Source organism: Phocoena sinus, chromosome 9 (genome assembly GCF_008692025.1).
Source record: "Phocoena sinus isolate mPhoSin1 chromosome 9, mPhoSin1.pri, whole genome shotgun sequence".
In the NCBI taxonomy this organism is placed as follows: Eukaryota; Metazoa; Chordata; class Mammalia; order Artiodactyla; family Phocoenidae; genus Phocoena; species Phocoena sinus.
Window position 1 is genome coordinate 80706851 of NC_045771.1, and position 21759 is coordinate 80728609.

The following is a 21759-nucleotide window of genomic DNA, read 5'->3' on the forward strand; positions in this document are numbered from 1 at the left end:
CTACTTGACAAGCTCCTTTCCATGTACAGTGGCAGAGAATATAGAGTTAACAATGTATTTTCTCAGTTTTGGTATTATTCTGAGGCTAGAGTTTGAAAGGGTATTTATCTTACCAGTTTTTTAAGCTTGTGGTTTGTGAATCTGAGTACATCAATATATTTTATTCTCACAAAACTTGAGCATACTATTAGAAAATAGCCAGCATGTGAATCATCTCCTACCTCACCTTCATCTAGAGTGTTACTTATTCCGAGGGTAGCCTGAGCCATGAAGCAGTTACTCATTTTGTCAGAGAAGGCATTATGATTCAGAATTGTGTACCTAATTATCTACTTTTTTGAAGCAAACTCCTTTCCAGGATGTATGACAACAGTGTATTTGCCCCCATATGTGGCCACTGGACTGTCAGGTTGCCTCAGCTTGATTTGTTTGTATGAAGTGTGAGCGTTCTCTTCTTTATTTAAATGAATAACTTTGCAGTTTTGACTTTAGAAGTCACATCTCAGCATCTTACAAGAGAATCAAAGTTCTTCTAGGAACTCAGCCAGTAATAATAGTTCATCTGCCGACCAGCCATCTTCCAAAGCAGGAAATTTAGTACAAACTGTTACAACTGTGCCATTATTTAGTTTTGATACAAGTGTAATGCACAATAACAAACTATTATAATGATTATTACAAAACCTAGGAAACTTTCTGAGCAACGCATTCATTTCTGTTTGATTTATTCTTTCGTTCCCAGTTGTTAGCTTTTGATTTTGTTTAATTTCAACAATTGGGACATTAAGTCCACCTTGTTAGGAAATGGGTAGCAAAATTGGGGCTGCAGATCCAGTGCTGAACTAAAACACTTCCTTCCAAAGAGCGCAGCAGCAAGAAAAGAGAATATGTTGGTGGGTGGCTCTGAAAGAGTGGGTATTAGTTATACCTCTGCTGCTAGCCAGCTGTGTGACTCTACACAAGTTAATTTTTCTGGGCCCACAGTTGTACAGAAAAGGGTTGAACACACGTCTTAAAAGTTCACACTATTATAACATTTTAATATTCGACAATCTGGATCTTACTACAGTATCCTATCTGCAATTTCTCCAAATCTTTACTTTTGCGTAGTCCCTTTAGGGAACAACACAGCGGTAAGCGTTCAAAAACCTTACCTTCTTACTCATACTGTAACTAAGATTATAAAATAACTGTTCTGGCAAAATTCTAAATGAAAACGGCCAGTTTTATCTCCTTTGGGGAAATTTGTTCCAAAGGTATCTGGCTTCTCTGTTAATCTCCAGTTACCTGAAAACATTCCTAGAATCTTTTAAAGTTCTCCCTTAAGGAAAAAAAAAAAAGAAAAAAGAAAAAAAACTACAAATCCCATGAGTCAAAGATGGAATGGAAACAGACACCTCACCTCAAACCCCCTTCCCTGTCCCCTTGAATGTAGTCCGCTAAAACTAGGGTTGAGGCATCCTGAAATATGCCTGAAAGAAACGTCGGCTGTTTTGTTCTTTATAGCTGTGCTCTCGCTGGGCTCCTTTAAGTCGGTGCTGACAGTGAGGAAGGATACAGAGCGACGCAGAGCGGGATGGGTGCGGGCGCAGGCATCACCTGTTCCAAGAGGGGCATGCGCACTGCGAGGGCGCCGGCGAGGAGGCGGGGCACGGTGGGAGGGGCAGACGGCGCCCAGCTGGCACCGCTCAGATCTGCTTTTCCCCGGCTTGGGGCGCTAAGGCGGCGTCGGGAGTTGTCTTCCGCAAAGGTTGCCTGGCGTTGTCCAACATGGAGGAGTCACTGGCCTCGGTCATCACCTGCAAGAGGGACTAATCTCCGCCTGGTGTTCAGGGACTTCGCCGTCTGCACGCCCGGCGGCAGCCCCCGTCTCCGGTTGCTCCTGCGGCCACGGGCTTCCCGGCGGGGAGGCAGCACAAGGAGGGAGCGCGGTGGCCCCGAGTTTCCCTAAGCCATGGGCAACGAGGCGAGCTTGGAAGGGGAAGGGCTCCCCGAAGGGCTGGCGGCGGCAGTAGCGGCTGCCGGAGAAGGGGCTGGCGGGGCGGGGAGCCCCTTGCACACCGTGACTCCGGCCGGCATGGAGGCGGATCTGAGCCAGCTGAGCGAAGAGGAGAGGAGACAGATCGCTGCTGTCATGTCAAGGGCGCAGGGGCTGCCCAAGGGAAGCATTCCTCCGGCCTCTGCGGAGCCGCCTTCCATGCACAGGCACGCACAGCATGATGTATATGTCCGGGCATATATGTACAGCTTCCCGTGCACATATGTGCCAGCCCGTATGTGCCAGCACGGCAGTACATATATGTCGCCTCCGTTCATTTTATTCTCCCTAATGGGGTGGTGGTAAAGAGAACATAAGCTTTCTGTTGGGCAGGATAAAAATGATGCCTTATAGAGTTTCTGATGGGATAGTCAAGGGTTGCATTCTTGGAACTGTGATTTTAGGTTGTGATTTCTGGCCTTTTGGAACCTTTTCTGTCTAGGGTGGCGTGGAGAGACGCCCTCCAGTGTTTTACTAATCTGGAAGTCTTCCGTTAATACAAAACGGACGTGTTAGGAAATGGAGAGAACTGGGTGTTTACCTGTTTCTGTTTAAACCTCCTCAGTCAGTTCGGGGTCTTTCTCTCTGTGAATGATGTCTAAATATTTCTGTAACAATACCTTTAATTCCCCTGGAGGTGATTTGTCTTTCCTTCCCACCCTAACCCCCAGAGGAGAACAGGAGCTGTTTAGGTAGAAGGTATAGAATAAATACACCTTTTATATTCAATGAGAAACCCTAAAATATGTGTGGCATTAAACAGATGGTTTGGTCACAACAGTGCAGGTGCTGTACGTGTATTTATGAATTAGCATATGCTATTTTTTAAACCACCGCTCCTTTATATGGAATAGCGTCTTACAGTTTACGGAAGAACATGTGAATTTGTGTTACCTTCAAATTAGTTTCCAGTACATACTTTTAAAGACAAATAGCAACTTGGACAGGCAATTAAGAGCTAATCTATAGCAGTAACATATTCATTTTTCTCTCTAGCTCTCTGTATTCCTCCATCCCAATAAATTAGTTGTTTTCTAATTAGAGTACTAAGAGGGTATAATCACTGTGCCTGCCCTGCCTTTATTTGTTGTAAACAAACCCTTTAACTTTGCACCCTCGTAGCGTGTTCAGAGACAGGACATTCCTCTGTCCGTGGTCCTGAAACCACTCCTACTTTATGATAACCTAACAATTTTCATTAGAGATACTGGAAGTATGAAAGATATGGATATAGGTGTAGGCCTTTATCCTGTACTTCATAAAATAAAAACACTTAGGAGCTATAATATAAGTATATACATATAATTTTGTCAGGTAACTAATACAGTAGAAATGTAAAATGTTTTGTGGATAGTGGCAATGGCAATATGTTTCACATAAAACCTTCAATTCGTAAACTATATCAGGTAAAAACCCTATTTTCTTGAAGGGGAACCAACACTACTAGTAAAGACTAGCTTTATTATATTGAATATGTTTTTCTGTGTTTTTAAACTAGTAATATATTGGGCTATTTCTTTGGTATAAAGCCTTTCTTATCTATTCCCTTAAGAGTACAGTTTATGATATGTACTATTTTCTCTACTGTTTAAAACCTGACTTAGAAAAAATTTTGAATGTTCATATACTAGATTTTTCTAGGGTAATAATGAGGTACAGTACTTTTATTAACCTTTTAGAAATGTATGCCAACTCTTCTACAATTTTTCCTAAGAGGCACAAGCAACAGGTTTAGCATGCTGGTTACAAATACCAAGAAGAGTGTGAGCTTTGATTTCTACATTTCTTCCTTGTATTCAGAGGGTGGCTAAAAAATATTATCTCAGCCTATGAAAGTGTGGTGTTTTGTTCAGTATTTGTATCAGTTAGCGTACTTTTAAAGCTCTCTGTTGATGTTTTTGTTACGGTAGAATTCTTATCAATAGGTAGTCTGCGGCCTAAACAGTTATTGATGAAAGCTTCATTGAAATATATAAACGTGTCTGATTTTGGTAACCTGCTTATATTTTACTGAGCGATTTCTATAAATGTCTTTAAGTTTGGAAAGTTATTATCCCCATATGTGATAACCAAATAAACACATATTAATTTAAGTATATATAAGAAAGTATATCCAAATCATTTCAAGTTGTAGGAGATTATGTGGTGCGAATTAGGGTGGGCTTTGATTTTTATTTATTTTTTTAAAGAAATAAGGGTTGAGAGCCCAGAGACCTTATTAATTTTAACTGACTCTCAGCCATATGTGCCTAAGTTTCCTTGCTTCTAAATAAGGCAATAATACTTATCTTACTCATCTTGTAGAGCCATAGTAAGGATTAATTAAAATTTGACAGGAACATTTTTGCTTGGATTTTAATTTGAAGGAACCCTATACATATAAAGAGTAGAGATATCAATATCAGCAGTGAATGGCACTGGCAGTGATGGCTGCAGACAAGTTGTATATTGAGTTATTCACTGTTGTGAGTTATTTTGATGTACCTATTCTCTTTTACATATGGAGAAGTCAGTGCAATGTACTGGAAATCCTGCCTCCCCTTCCTGCCCACCAGGAGTTAGGATACCAGATTTCTGTGACTAACTAGTTTTATAACCTTGAATCAATTGCTTAGCCTGTTTAAGTCTTGGTATCCTCTGCAATGTACAATGAATGGACATTCCTAAAGATGCTTATATTTCTATTATAAAATTTTATGACTTAACGCTGTCAAGTGTCATTGCTTGTTGTGTTACATTTAAAAATATTTTAGTATTCCAACTGCTTTTATATTCTTAGTCTTGAATACATGTTTATCTCATTTGCTGCTGAAACATTTCTTTTCTGTTAACCTGTGAAAGAAAAATTCTAATCTGAGGATGACAATAGTAAAATGAAAAGGGAAGTTGTATAAGACTTGAGTAGTTAGAAACTAGAAGTTAGAGCTTACAAATGAAATGCTTCTGCATTTTCGATTCATTGTCGATCCAGGGAAATGCAATTTTATTACGTCTTCTACTCATTCTGTTTACACCTACGGATGTGTCATATGAGAAGAGCTTTACTGAAAAACACCTCTGATTAGTAGAATATTTAGTAACAATTCTGACTGAATCAGTTATTTTCCTTAGCATTCTTTTAGGCCTCCACTGCTGGGTAGACACCTCCACAATTGTGTTTCTTCCTAGAGCAGCAAGCCAAAATGAATACAGAATGTTTCCATTTATATCTCACAAGACCTGTAGAAGAATTTAAAGTGAAAAGAATTCAAGAGACGTTAATCTAGAGGGAAACAAAAACCTGATATGTTCATTCATTTGTTCACTCACTGTTATTCATTCATTCATTGATTCATCAAACATTAATACTCATCTACTAGTTACCAGGTTTGGTTCTAGTGATGAAAAGATGAGTGAAACATATCTCTCCCTAGGAATTCATAGTCTAGTACAGAAGACACAGATTGCATTTTGGTCATTCTTCTTTTTAACACAACTGTCGTACCAATCAGAAATTCACCAAAAGACATAGTTAGCTAAGACATCTTTATATTTTTGTTTGGTATTAAGCCTGTATCTTCTCTTAATGATTGTCTTTCTATTTTTCCCTCCCAGATCTCCATGTTTGACGTTTATTTACATAATTATAGCAACTAAAACTAAGTTTAAATTGTAGTCTTTATAGGTGTATGGGTATTTTCTCACAGGGCGAGTCTCTAATATAATAGAACTTAATATTCATAGGAAGTACATGCAGTTATAATTTCTAATGCAAGTAGCTTCCTTTAACTTTTGGTATTTATTGTTGTCACAAATATTTGGTATTCACAAAATTTATTTGTTTCGTACGTATGTTGGATTAAGTGAAATATCACAAAAACAGTGATTAAGTTTAATAGTATTTTCAAGAGAGCACAGTTAAGAATAGATTTTTTGGGTATTCGTTTAAATATAGATTTCTTTAATAAAATGCCTAAACACTTATAGGATAAGTTCCTAAGCATCTGCCCCTCAAGGGAATGGTAAACTTTATTAATTGAATATGGAACATTTCTAGAATAATGTGATTATCTAAACAGTGGAACTTTTGGAAAATAACCTATTTGGGGTTGTTTACTGTGGTTCTTTTGCCTTCATACGGAAGGGAGCACATAATGAGGCCTATAAGGAAACATTCAAAATTATTTTCCCCAATGGAAATATGTAGCAGTGTATTTTGAAAGATATCTTAGAACTGTTGGAATCAATTAGGATAATAATTTTAGTTCCTTATTTAAGTACAGGCTTCAGGGACATGGTAGTATCTAAAGTTTTTGTAACCTTTTTTCCTGGAGGAAATGGCCAGAACTAAGAATTGTATTTATTCACCTTTTATTAGAAAATCATTTTGTGGCATACATTGCCATTTATAGATTCTTTTCTTTCTGACCCTTTGCTATTTAGAAGTAATACTTCTGTGTTTCTTCCTACTATGCCTTACATCTTGATCTATACTCAAATTTCTGTATCATTAGGGGTAGTTTAAAAACTTAATTGATAATAAGTACCAGATGACCTGAAATGAAAAAGTTATAGTCTGGTCTGTTAGCAGGTAAATTTTATTCCAACAAATTAAAGCCTATAGAACTTTATTGTGATCATCTCATATGTTAAGTGCTACTGAATCACTCTGTTTATCTCTTTTTCTTTTAATTAAAAAGAAATCTTTTCCAAAATTAATGTTACATATATCAAACAAAGTACTTATAATTTGATTTATCCCATAATTCTAGTACAGCATGTTCTTATTAGTTGCAATTTTATCAGTAAAAAATAGCTTGTTTAAAATTTAACGTACTTGGTAAAAGTGTATATGAGAAACAAGTATTTTAATTATTGAGCCATAGTCATTTAAAATTGATGTTTCCAAAACTATTTTAAAAATATCCATCTTGTGTGTTTGTCTATGAGTTAGAAGAAATCTTGCAAATTAATTACTTGTTGCATTTTTAGGTCATTGTCAATAATAATGACTAATTAACAATGGTAATAGTAAGTGTTGTAGAAAACATTAAGTAAAGAGAGCATTATGTTTTTTCTTCCTTTGAGGAAGGTAACAGTACTTTTCAAAAGTGGGGTCACAACCAGATTGTTGCTATTTGTACATCAGGCTATGTATGTCTCAAGATGCTTTAAGCATCATATTGTTACGTAGAGAGATCTCAGATTAAGAATGCTATTGGAAAAATAATTGAATGATATAACACTGTTCTTCCACAAGAAAGAATTGTTTCTCAGAATTTTCTAATTAAAGTAGGAATTCTTACTCTGTAAAGTTTAATAAGGACAATATTTGATAGATGTTACCTTTTTTGACAGATACTCTGTCAAAACTTGAATAGATGATCAGCTTTTTCAGAGTTCCTGAAAAACCTCCTTTACCAGGTCCTGTGATGTCATGTTGTATGTCTTATGTAGCTAATGTAAATTCTAATATTAAGTAAAAAGCAAAACAAAAAACAGTTGCAGCAATCTCATTTAAAAATGAATATTTTCACTTCTTAGTGTGCTGGTATTTGGGAGGCTAACATTCCTTGACTATAACTTTTGGTTAAAAAGGATACATCCTGTGAGCATAAAAGTACTGGAACATGGCTTTGCATTGATCTTTTGAGTTAATCTGTTTAAATAGGCGTGAAGTATGGCTAGATTCTATTAAGTAAATATAAATTATTTTTATTATAAATACTTTCTAACTAGATATCTTAATAGTTCATTACTTATAGTAGCAAGTATGGGGTTTTTTCCCCTTCCTCTTCACTTCCGTGTTGAAAATCTGTATCCATGTAAAGAAAGTAACAAAGACATATGTTATGATTACTTATAGGATGCTGCAAAAATGGATTTTAGTTATATTTATGCATCATAATTTTGAAGATGCAAGAAAGCAATGGGTTTTAAATATTATTTTGAGTTGTGATAGTTTCCATTATTTTCACTTCTTTTTGTTTCATTCTTCTAGGAAACAAGAGTTGGATAGTAGTCAATCTCCAAAGCAGCCAGGAAAGCCACCGGACCCAGGGCATCCAGTTCAGCCTGGTCTCAGTAAAAGTAGAACTACAGACACTCTGAGGTCAGAGCAGAAATTGCCTGGAAGGAGTCCTTCCACTATTAGCTTGAAAGAATCGAAATCCAGAACTGATTTTAAGGAAGAGCACAAGTCTAGTATGATGCCTGGCTTCCTCTCAGAGGTTAATCCTTTAAGTGCTGTCTCCTCTGTTGTAAATAAATTCAGTCCTTTTGATTTGATATCAGACCCTGATGCCTCCCAGGAAGAAGCCTCCAAGAAACAAAAAATATCTCAGAAGGAACAAGGAAAACCTGAAGGAATCACAAAGCCTCCATCACAACAACAGTCACCCAAGCCAGTACCTAGGCAGCCAGGACCTGTGAGGGCCCTGCTTCAGCAGGACGGTTCTCCAAAATCAGTATCCCCTCAGCAGCCAGAAAAAATTAAATCACAACCTCCAGAAACAGGAAAGCCAGCTCAGGGCCTCACCCAGGCTCCTCAGACAGACCAGGCAAAATTGCCACTTCAAAGAGATGCAGCCAGGCCTCAGACTAAACAGACAGATACAGTAAGGGGAGAGTCAGTTAAACCCTCACTGCAAAGCCCATCCAAGCCACCTATTCACCAAGTAAGTCCTGGAAAGCCTCCAGCCCAGCAGCCTGGACCTGGAAAACTTTCCACACCACAGCCTGGGCCTGCAAAACCCTCAGCTCAGCAGCCAGGGCCAACAAAGGCCCTAGCTCAACAGCCAGGGACCCCAAAGACCCCGGCCCAGCCACCAGGAACAGCAAAGCCTGCAGCTCAGCAGCCTGGGCCAAAGTCTCCAGCTCAGCCTCCTGGGCCTGCAAAGACTCCAGCTCAGCCTCCTGGGCCTGCAAAGACTCCAGCTCAGCCTCCTGGGCCTGCAAAGACTCCAGCTCAGCCTCCTGGGCCTGCAAAGACTCCAGCTCAGCCTCCTGGGCCTGCAAAGACTCCAGCTCAGCCTCCTGGGCCTGCAAAGACTGCAGCTCAGCAGGTTGGGCCAGCGAAACCTCAGGTCCAGCAGCCTGGGCCAGGCAAGACTCCAGCTCAACAGCCTGGCCCAATGAAGCCTCCTCCTCAGCAGCCTGGCCCAGCAAAGCCCCCTCCTCAACAATCTACAAAACCAGTAAGCCAAACAGGGAAACCTCTGCAGCCACAAACTTTTCCATCTGCAGCACAGACTCCGGTACAAGGCCTCCCCAAAACCATCTGTCCTCTTTGCAATACCACTGAACTTCTGTTGAATGTTCCAGAAAAGGCCAATTTTAACACATGCACTGAGTGTCAAACCACTGTCTGTAGCCTCTGTGGTTTTAACCCCAATCCTCATTTAACCGAGGTAAGTGCATTTTTTCGTTATGTTCGTGCTCTTAAACCATATCATCATCTTACACAATGGTGCTTAGTTTATTGCTGTTAATGATAGGATGGCACTGTTTTTCTCTGGTTCTTTTCTTCTTTCCCTCCTTCCTTCCTACTTCCCTCTTTTTCTTCTCTGCCAAATGTAAATTAGAGTTTTTCAACATTTTCTCCAATAATATTTCTCCAAAATATTGCTACAATTTCTGATAAATTTGGCACATAAAGGAAGTATGAATTGATTGATAGATGCTGAGCTTTTGCTCATTGCATTCTATGGGTAAAATCCACACTATTATTACATTATATTAATTTTTACATCAGCTTTTAAACTCATGCTCCTGCCTACCATGAGACTCTTGATATGATATTCTTAAATGGGATCCTATTTATGCTGCGAAAAACAGTGGACAGTGTTTTCAGATTCTAAATACGATTTTGATACGAAAGTGAATACGTTCTTTCAAACTGCACATCCCCTTTTCCTGCCAGTGATTTTGCTATACACTGTGAGAGCATGCTTCCCTCATTAGCTGAGAGTCATTCAGAACAGCGTAAGTCACTTCAAAAAAATGAAGTCATTAGAACAGGTGCAACTTTATGGGTGTCTTCTTAGACGGATCACAGTTTATAACTCCAAGTCTTTGGGTAAGCCTTCCTGGCAGACTGAATCACGAAGGGGCCAGTTGTGACACAAATGAGTTCAAGGTTGTTTACTCTGGTTCAGGATAGAAAAGTTATTCTCAGCAGGTGCTTAAAGTCCCTGAATAAAATAGCATTTTAATAGGTAGAGATTTGGGGACGTTCGGGGGAAGGGACAGAAAACATAAAACTGCAGAACTTAGGAATTCTCTGGAGTTGAGAAATAATACAGTGAAGGTGGTATAATAATATAAAATAAGTGAGAATAAAAGGGCTTAGGGTTTGAAAGAATACATTTTTAAAAGAAATGCAGTAGCCCCTACCCGGTGAGAAGGCACAGAAACCACTGAGTCCATCTAGAGAACAGCTGTTAGTGGGCTGTGTGTGCGTTATGTGCACGTAATGCACAAGAAGGAATGAAGGCAGCAGGCAATGAAGGATTATGTCGTTTAAATATCCGCGAGAGAGGAGACTTGTGTACCCTTGTTATAAATGCAATCTATGTTCTGATAAAAACAACAGTGATAATTACTGGTAGCTGGTACGTTAGTTTGGATACTTACTGTGATGAAAGTTGAAAATGATGTCCATTTAAAATATGTCAACCTTTGGTTTTCCGCCAAGGTATCTTTTACTCTTTTTACCAAAAGTCATATTGAGTACTTTAAATTTTTAGATAAGCCATACTTCAGTGATAAAATTGCAATTAATAAGAACATTTAAGTTATGGAGGAAATCAGATTATAAATAGTTGGTTTATATATTTGTAGCTTTTTTTCATATCTTAAACTTTTTTTCCACATTCTTTTTTTATCTTTTAATTTTTTTATTGAAGTATAGTTGAGGTATAAAATATGTTACAAGTGTACGTAGTGATTCACAATTTTTAAAGGTTATATTCTATTTATAGTTATTGTAAAATATTTGCTGTATTCCCCATGTTGTGCAATATATCCTTGTGGCATATTTTATACATAATAGTTTTGTACCCTTAATCCCTTAATCTTAATCCCACATGCTGCCCCTTTCCCCTTTTTTCTCCCCACTGGTAACCACTAGTTTGTTCTCTACATCTGTGTGTCTGCTTCTTTTTTGTTGTAGCCCCTAGTTTCTTGTATTTTTTAGATTCCATGTATAAGTGATATCATACAGTATTTGTCTTTCTCTGTCTGACTTATTTCACTTAGCATAGTGCCCTCCAAGTCCATCCATGTTGTTGCAAATGGCAAAATTTCATTCTTTCTTACAGCTGAGTAATATTCCATATTGTGTGTGTGTGTATATATATGTGTGAGTGTGTGTACATATATATAAAAATTCTGATAAAGATGTGTTTCTGTTCATAGTATACCATCTTGATAGGAATGTGTAGTAATAATGACTTCAAACAGTAGATGATCTTTTTATAAAATGTTTGTCATGTTTTTGTGGCAATTTATAAGGCAGAAACCTGTAGTTGGACCTTCAAGCCACATATATTATTTGAGTACCTACAGTGTGGAAGACATTTTACTACACGTTTGGTAGGCTATAAAGATAAGTAAAACATAATGCTGATCTTAACATGATCCAAATGTACTAGCTTAGATCATACACACACAAGGAAATATGTGGTCAAATGATAAAAGCTGTGAGAGACATGAGCAAACATTATGAACTTCCAAGTAGGAAGTGCCATTTCCAGTGGGTGAGATAAGGAAAGCTTCATGGAGAAAATGGCATTTGTGCTAGGTATATAGTGATGGATATTATTTCAACAGATAAAGAACATGAAAGGGGGTAATGATTTAGCCTAAGACCTAGAGCCAGAATAATAATACAGGGTATATTTAGGGAATCAGGCATAAATCTAGGTTGCCTGAAGTGGTGGCGAAGAAATGCTCAATGAGATTGGAGAAAAGTTTAAGTCAGATTGAGGTCTTCCACATTTAGTCGGTAGCAGTGAGCATTCTCCTTTATGAAACTTACCTTGTTTAATGTAGTCATACCTTCAATCCTTCATTCATTTTACAAATGTGTATCAAATGCCAGGTTGCGAAGCACCATCAGGTACTTTGATAGAATCAAGTATGTGTTAGATGTGGAGTCTTCCTTCTACCAGAAAACTGGGGAAATAAAAGTTGTAAATAAGAAAGGAAAAAATAGATATATATGAAAAGTAACTTTGTATAGATCTTTACAGTTCACATAGTTCCTTCTTATTTGTTTTATCAAAATTAAATTTCCAAATAATTCTATGGTCATGTATTCTGTTTTCTCTTATGGAAGAAAATTGGTGTTCAAGTGGTTACTATGTTAGGATCATCCTGATAGTAAATAACCAGAACCCAAACTAAATCTTCTGATTCCAAATCCATTTACTCGTGGTAAGAAGAGAGAAAGTGCTATGAGATCAAACGAAGAAGTCATCACTATCTTTGGGGGGTATGACAAATATCTTCATGGAAATAGAAGTATTTGAGCTGGGAATGTGAAGAAGGGTAAGAATTTGGACACACTTGACAGGAGTTGGGAATGTGGGGGCGGCAGTTAGAGGGTCTCAATGGCTAAAAAAAAAGCATCCCCGTTATTAAGGAGATGAGCTTGGGCAAGTCATTTACACTTTCTGTAACAGTGATACCATATAAACAATGGAAATAACATGTTCTCTGTTAAACACATTGGGTTTTTAGGAGGATTAGCTGAACATTTGTATGAGAAGGTATTTTTCAACATATGAAGTTCTTTTGAAGTTGTAATATGATGTCATAGATAATCTTAATATTTTAAACAGTTGACTTTGACAGCTTACTCTCAAATTGTTTTCTACATAGACACAATATCATAAGTTGTTGGGTTCTGAGATAGCAATCAAGAGCCATTTGATCTACAGTATTAATTGTGACATTTCATTTTAATTCTCATTTTTTTCCCTATAAGGAAAAATGTAATCTTATGGGTCAAATTGTCCAAAAATACTCAGATTGAGTAAACAGTTTTACCATGCAGGACAGCGCCAGAGACTAGATATTCTATACTACTTTAATTTACATGAATTTATTATTTTCAAGTTTGAGTTATATGTAAGTTATTCTCTATATTATTACTTTTACAGCCTATTGGGTAAAAATAAAATAAAAATAAAATCCTGGTCTCTTGTATCTCTCCTTGAAAAGATCAGGAGAATTTCTCTGATATAGTTTTGTCACCAAAGCAGAATTATGACTATATTTGCTTTGAACATCCTGGCTCTCAAATGACTACTAGATCTGAGGAGAAGGACTGGAAAGGTGTCAACACCCAGACACAAGCTTTAGGAAAGGGGACTTTTACTTCCTTAACTAAATTGGCCAGCTCTCTCCCACCTCTGCCCACCTGACACACATATACACACACGTACACATACATATACAAACAAACACACTCATACCTTAGATAACTCAAATATTTGTGTGAAGGGGATGATGTTTAAGTGTCCTCTCTGGTAGTTGTCAAGATGTGTGCTGTTCAGATAAACCTTAAGAATCCACTGGCTCCAAGCCTAGACTTTATAGCTGTATCTCTTCTTGCTAAGAGGAGTTTATAGTCGTATCTCTTCTTGCTAGTCCGTTAATGGAGTTAATCTCAGCAATACAGGTTCACTCTTTGGGTTTGCGTTCTGACACAGAAACTGAACATTTGCTTTACAGTTAGTAACTACAGTGTCTCTTGTTGTTGTTCTTGTTGTTGTTGATTTACTTTATCTCTTTTGGTATCTAGGCTGGGACCAGGTAGGTTTAAGGAGAGATTGAAAGACTTATTCCTAATGTGTGATAATTCTCCTGGTTCTTAGGAAATTTTGTAATATATGAAATGACTTGTCATTTTTTAGACTGTTAATAATGAACTAAATGTTAGTGATAAAAGTGGGTTTAGGTGGGTGTTTTTTTTCCCTCATATTATTTCGATCATGATGGCCCATATATTATATATTAATCTTGGCTGAAGCTAGATGTTTTATTTAGCAAAAACATGGCCATCTCTCAGGAGCTAAAAAATAAAAATGAAAATCAAACACACTTAGACTTCCATATACACTCTCTCAACTTTTTAAAGAACAAACAAAAAATGACTGAAATTTTTTAGGTTGGCAAAATGACTCAACTGGCCACCTCTTTTTGGTGGATCAGCCTGCTACTTCTAGTAGGAGAAACTGAGGGGGAAATATCTGTTAAGAAAAGTAGAGATATGCCAAATGTTAGGAGGCTGGAATTTGTGGAGAAAGAAAGCCAGTAAGACATTCCTGATGATGGAGTAGCAGAAAGAACTTTTAGAAAAAGGAATATTCTCTTTTTAGTTGCTTGCTGTTTTAGCACAAAGGTGATTTGTCACCCCAAATTCTAAGCAGAGACAGCAACACGGTTCTTTTTAAAAAGGAGGACTGAGCACACATGCGTTCACCTCCTCTCTAGAGGTCCCAGTTTTAAAAGATTGAAAGTATAGTAGTTCTGTATACCTCAGTTAAAAAATAAATGAATAAGTAAAAGCAATAATAAAAAGTACTCATTAAAAAAAAGTGTAGTAGTTCGAAAAAATGGGAAAGACCACCAATAACATAAATTGGCAGGTTGAAGAATTCCTAGAAGATAGAAAGTAGATGGAAAAGTGGTGACAGAAACAGAGCTAAAGAAACCACTGTCAGGTGGCTTCCTTATGGAGCCTCAGTGAAGCTCTGAGCTTAGCGTCCACAAATACAGACAGCAACAGTGGGTCGTAGGTAGTGATCAAGTAATAAGTTACAGAACTACAGGAGGAACAAACAGGACAAGTGGACCCTTTCCTAATCTCTGGTGGAAGACAGCAGGTAGAAGAGGCTTTATTTTCTTCTGCTTAGGCTAAAGCCAAAGAATTCTCCAAATGAAGGGATGAACTGCCTGAGGAAGGGCCCTCATGAGAAAAGTAGGGCTTTCGAAAGAAAATGAGAAGTAATGCTCCTCTCCCACAACAGAGTGATTTAAAGGAGGAAACAAACAAAACACTTAAGGAGTCAAATTTACTAAATCTGTTACCCTCCTAGTAAAGCTGTCCTTACTTTGGACACTGACCCTCTGCCATCCTACTTCCTCTTATTCAAAGAAGAGGACTAATGGGGAAGCAGAACTGTCAAGAAATACAGAAAAACCTCTGTTGATTACCCATTCTAAATAATGGAGACATTCACTGTAAATGAATGGTTTGAAGAGAGTCACTTGACATTTTAGCAATAATATTCCATGAAGGACATATATAAACTAGTGAGAGACAAAACAAAACACCTGACCTCACAGGAAGGAGTCCATTCAGGAAATATAAAGAACTTATAAAATTCTTATTATTCCTGAGAAATACTTAAGAGAGGGTATTTCATCAATAATTAGTACACTCAAATTTCAGTGGGCTGATTGAGGGTAAAAATGGGCCTGGTTGATGTTCTGGAAAAGCAAGACCCAGAATTTTCCCAGCTTGTAGAGCAAATTATCCAGCTATTTAACTGAGCACCTACTATGTTTCAGGCACTTTTCTGGACTGTGCTAGTTGTAAAAGTGAACGAAGTAGCCAAAAATTCTTCCCTCGTGCGACATGTATTCTAGTAAGAGTGGCAAATAAATAAAACGTATAGTGTGACAGATGGCAATAAGTGTTATGGAGAAAAATGAAGTAGAAGGTTATAGCACAGACCAAGGGAGGGTTGGTGATGTGGTGGTAGGGTCCTCTCACTCCCTCTAATTGGGGGATTGGAGTCTGGGAGTTGAGGGATGACTCAGGAATCTGGAATTTTTAGTGGTGACTAAAGGTCTAATTTGTATAGTTCTGAGGCTGGGAGCTCGAGGGGGGTTAAGAAAGGAAAGAGTGGGACTGTACCCAGGAATGTGCACAATTCTGTGATGCCTCTCTTTACTCCTTCCTGTGGTGATGTGGAGGCTGGGGAATGAGCATTTTACTCCAGCACAAGGAGCTCTTTTTAAACTCTTGTCCATGGAGTTGTAGACATTTCGAGGGTGTGGTCATCTGAAATTCTGGGGCTCCCTTGGGACTCTGGGAGTTCTGAGGCTTTAAGAGAAATATTAAAAATCATGGAAATTATATCTAAGAGCTCTAATAGGAGTTCCAGAAAGAAATGAATCGAGGCTATGGAGTCAGGCTCTAGAAGAAAGAAAATGTAAGCCTTCAGATTTTGATCCACCAATGGATCAAGCAAGATTAGTAAAACATCTGATAGATACATCCTGGTGAAATAATCTGATTTCCAAGGGTAAGGAGAAAAGTTGGAAGACTTCCACAGAGAAAAAAATTAGCATCTACAAAAAGATGAGAAATCAGGCAGGTGTCAACACAGAAGACAGCCGAGAGGGACCAATTTCTTTAAATTTGTAGAGATGGTGATTAGATGAATCCTCTATCCAGGCAAGAGATCAAGAGGGAGTGTGAGGGCAGCGTAAGAATTTTTTTTCACACTTAAGGGTTCATAAAAATCATTGGCACTCTATAAGTGTATGTATATATGTATAAATGTGTATGTAGGTGTATGTATGTATATATCACAATCACTGTAGGAGTTCCTCTGTTAAAATGGAAAATGAAAAGAGTGGGATGGAGTAGCTGATTATGCCCCAGAAATGAAGAAAACTAAAAAAGACATTAAGTCATTTTTTTCCAAAATGTGATTGCATAATAGTAGTGGAATGTGAGATGATATTAGGTGGTACACAAATCAAACTGAAAAAGTTATACATCATTTAACTGTGTGTTAAAATATTTAATTAATACATCAAATATAATTTCTTGGATATTGCTTAAGACAACCCTAAAACAGATGATAATATAAGGTTGTTTTTTGAAAAAATGTTGCTTTTATAGAAGGTGAAAATACATAGTATCTTAAATTTATAAATCAAAGCTTATTATTTGATGTTATAATGGCAGCCACTAGAAAAAGTCACAGCAAAAGTTAACACTGATTGATTCTGAAGATGCAAGCTTGGTGCCTGAGAGAGAGGCTTTTACTTTTAATGTCAAACCTTTCTGTGCTATTTTTTTTTTTTTTTTTTTTTTTTTGCGGTACACGGGCCTCTCACTGTTGTGGCCTCTCCCGTTGCGGAGCACAGGCTCCGGATGCGCAGGCTCAGCAGCCATGGTTCATGGGCCCAGCTGCTCTGCGGCATGTGGGATCTTCCCGGACCGGGGCACGAACCTGTGTCTCCTGCATCGGCAGGCGGACTGTCAACCACTGCGCCACCAGGGAAGCCCTTTGTGCTATTTTTTTAACCTTGGAAATTCGTTTTTTTTTTTTTTTTGCTTGTTTTTTTAAAATTTTCCTTTGCTTTATTATTATTATTATTATTTTTTAAACATCTTTATTGGAGTATAATTGCTTTACAATGGTGTGTTAGTTTCTGCTGTATAACAAAATGAATCAGCCATACATATACATATATCCCCATATCTCTTCCCCCTTGCGTCTCCCTCCCACCCTCCCTATCCCACCTGTCGAGGTGGTCACAAAGCACCGAGCTGATCTCCGTGTGCTATGCAGCTGCTCCCCACTAGCTATCTGTTTTACATTTGGTAGTGTATGTGTCCATGCCACTCTCGCACTTCGTCCCAGCTTACCGTTGCCCCTCCCCGTGTCCTCAAGTCCATTCTCTACATCTGTGTCATTATTCCTCTTCTGCCCCTAGGTTCATCAGAACCATTTTTTTTTTTAAGATTCCATATATATGTGTTAGCATACGGTATTTGGAAATTCATCTTATAATTAACACTTGAGTAATTTACAAAATTCTCATTCATCACATGACTGATTAAACAATTTATATGATATGAAGGAATGGGTAAATTAGTCTCGATTTTCACATCTTTAGCTTTGGCATTCTACTTGGTGAAATGTCAGGAATTTTTGGTTCTAGATAACAGTAATGATTTGAAATGCCTTATGCCTGTAATGCCAGATTTGGTCAGTTTTTTCATTTGTTCTTTGCTTGTCACAGGCATGTATACTTTAACTGGCACAATTTTAAATGAACCCAGTAAAGAGAAATAAAGTCCCTTGATTCTAAACATAAAGTTTTTAGAAGACAAAGAATATTCTGGGTTTGTTTTGTTTGTTTTGTTATTCTCTAATAATCCTTAGGTATCCTTCATAGTATTTAAAACAAAAATACCCTGAGTATAACAAAATTTATTTAAAATAATTTTCTCATGAATTTAGAGGACTAGAAATAATCATTTAAAAATCCTTATTACTTAAATGTGTTCACGAATGCCATGTTTGTTTAGCTTTCATTTTCCATGAGGTCTAGTTTGCAGCATTTTCCTCATTACTTGGATGTTGCACCTATAAAATAAATATGTATTCCTCATGCTCTACCCATAAGTTTAATCATTAGAACCAAAGCTTTTTTCCACTTTCAGCTTTTAAATAACTAGATGTTTCAGGTGTCTTTCTGCATATCCAGCTTTTTGTAATGTCTACTAAGTGTTGCTACATATTATTGCAGCTAGTATGATGATCTGTATAGCTTAGTAAGAACAGATGTTCTGCTGCGAAAGCAGATACCCACAACTAACAGAATCATTTACTGGATCAGTAAACTTAATACAGTGATGGGTTAACTTGCTCATTGTTCACATCCCTGGAGAAATCACACACACCTAACACTCTCCGCTGTTCCATATCTTAATTAGCTTAGGTGAAACTGGGCTCTTACTTACAAACATTTCAAAAGTACTACATTGAAGACAAAGATGTAAATAATCTATTAGGAGTTTATATATCTTCCTTAAAGTAATGCCAATATCGAAAGCATCAGTAAGGCGTATAAAGATCTGGGTTGTAGTCCTAGCTCTGCCCTTTACACATAAATACTCTTGCTGGTATTCCTCTGAATTCAGTCAACAGTAGTTCTAGTTACCTTTGATAAAGAAGCAGTAACTTCACTATAGACAGTGTTTCTTGCCTGTCTTCTTACTTTACTCTTACTGTAATTCGGTCAGGTCATTTTAACTTTTCTGAGTATTTATTTTTCTAATTTGTGAGACTTGTCATATACTAAAAATTACATTTGGCAGTATAAGTGGAAGTGCTTTGAAATTGACAGGAATACATATTTGTATTTATTATTAATCTGTATAAAAATTCTAATAAGTGGGGATGTTGCCATCATCGTTAACTCCGTTTGTCACTGGGAAACCGAGGGTAAGAATTTGCAAGGTCACAGAATTACTTAGCAGTGAATCTCATACAAGAAGCTAGATCTAAATTTAGCAACATTTTTAAATAGGAGAGCACATTGATTTTAAACCAGTCATTTCTAGATTACAGAAAGTGTGTGTGTGTGTGTGTGTGAGAGAGAGAGAGAGAGAGAGAGAGAGAGAGAGAATTTTACATATTCTTAAAGTTATAAGAAATCAACCTTCTTGAGACTCACAGACATAGAGAACATGCTTATGATTACCGAAAGGGAAAGGTGGGGAGAGGGATAAATTGAGAACTGGGGGTTAACAGGGGCACACTACTATATATAAAATAGATAAACAACAAGGATCTACTGTATAGCACAGGGAACTGTATTTAATATCTTGTAATAATCTATAATGGAAAAGAATCTGAAAAAGAATATATATATGTGTGTATACATATATATCTAATATGTATCTATATCGGTATATCTCAGTCAGTTTGCTGAACACCTGAAACTAACAACATTGTAAATCAACTATACTTCAATTAAAAAAAAAGAAATTAACCTTCTTGGCAGGAGTTTATTTTTGAAATTTAGTGTAAAAAATTGAGGTGTAAGAGCACTGACTTTATACCTTTCTACTCACTCTTGCTCAAACCAAAGCCTTATTTATATTGCTGAGCTCTTTCTTGTTCTCTAGAAAGCCATGAGCTCCTGCGATGAGCCAGCCGCTCTGTTAGATTTTGAAAATAGACATAATGAAGATAACTTTGCTCACTGTTAAGAATAGAACTCAGAGTTTAGAGGGAGAGTCAATAATTTAGCAAATGCAGATGGAGTCTTGTTTGTAAAATAGAAAATAATAAACACCATATAGATGAGATACATTCTTACGTGAACAATAAACTACTTTTCCATTCTTTTCTTCTATCTAATCAAAAATAAAAATTTTTAAATCAGTTGGCAAAACAAATATGACATTTCTATCATTTATTCAGGAAGATCAAACTTCAGTAGAATTCATCAAACAAATCTTCAGATCAGATTTCTACTTACGTAAAAGAATTCAAAGAAGTCAGTGGCAGGCTTCATCATGTGAACGTGTAACTATAATTGTATTTGTTGGGAAAAATTTTAATATGTAGATCTGTGTGTTTTTTAACTTGAAAGAGGAAGGATTTAAAAAAATGGTCAGAAGGAAATCAATGGTAATGAAATATGTGGCTAGGATTTGTGAAAAAAAGGTGAAAATAATGTAAAGCTGATTAAGTGTAATTTTAAAGTCAGATTTTCCTTAAATACATTCTTGAAAATGCACATACATAAAACTATTTAAGATTTGAATAAATTATAGGGGGCTCCCATTCACAGAAAGCTGAAAGAGGCTAAAATCCCTTATGAAACTGTATTTTTACACAAGGTCCGTGCAGTGGGAGCACAGTCTTAACCAATGGACTGCCAGGGAAGTCCCTCGTATATGTATTTTTAAAAGCACTTCTTTCCTTTCCAAGTTAACATACAAAATGATTGTCTTAATTCCAATTACTATCTGATCAAATTAAAGATATTTAAATTTCAGCATATATAATGAGTTCACAAAGTTTATGAGCCCTTTGAGTCTTTTCACTAATGTAATTCTTTTCACTTTTAAGTGAAATAATAAAACAATAAGTTGTTTAAATAATTGCACGAACATTGCCTAATTGAAACTATTGGATCACAGGCTACAAAATTGTGTGGTAGGTAGCTCAAGGCGTGTTAATCATTTGAGATATAAAAGTTTGAATTCACCATGTGAGAGGCAGTCAGAAGTGTTAATATATATGTAAGTTCAGTTTACTGATTTGGGGTCTTCTGTGTTGCTGTAGTAAAATACAAATAATATTTTCATGTCTTTGTACTGTAATTATTTTGTAAATTGATTAAAGTGGCAGTGTTTTTGGTTGGACTGCACTGACACATACTCAGATATGCTTTTATCATTTGACCCTATTTTGTGAAGATTTAACAAATGTTATTTCTAGCCTTCGGTGAACATTACTATGCTTTATGAAGAAAAAAATGCAGATTCAGGTTACATTTCACAAAGTTTGTGAATGGTTTCTGAATTATGCAGCAGAAATTGTAATCCACACAGTTTCGGAAGGTATCCATTCAAATTCTGGATGGATTGTCATAAATAAAACAGTTTCATCAAGTCGCTGAGCATGTCATCACAGTTCTGAGGAATGCTAGTGGCTAGTTTTTATCCAAAATAAATTGTGCATTAATATGCAGAAAGATGTCAACTGCAGTGAGCCATCTGCAGCCAAACTGCTGTCAGCTAGTAGCTGCCTTTGTGGAGGAGGTCATGTGGGTTGGGCATTCCTTGAGTAGCAGAAAGCATAATCTGTTATCAAACTTTAGCTTGGGCTTCTCTTTATAATATTATATGTTATTATCTGATATATATTATTTAGTTATATTCTCTATGGCATTCAAAATAATATGAA

General features: G+C 36.9%; 1 protein-coding gene across 1 annotated transcript in view; it reads left to right on the forward strand.

Moving 5' to 3' along the window:
* Positions 1–1954: 1954 nt before the first annotated feature.
* Positions 1955–21759, forward strand: part of PCLO (piccolo presynaptic cytomatrix protein) — a 366471-nt gene continuing 346666 nt past the window's right edge. Inside the window, exons 1-2 of the mRNA XM_032643160.1 lie at positions 1955–2205; positions 8019–9426. Of these exons, the coding sequence (XP_032499051.1) occupies positions 1955–2205; positions 8019–9426 (1659 nt within the window). The remainder of the gene's footprint in view (positions 2206–8018; positions 9427–21759) is intronic.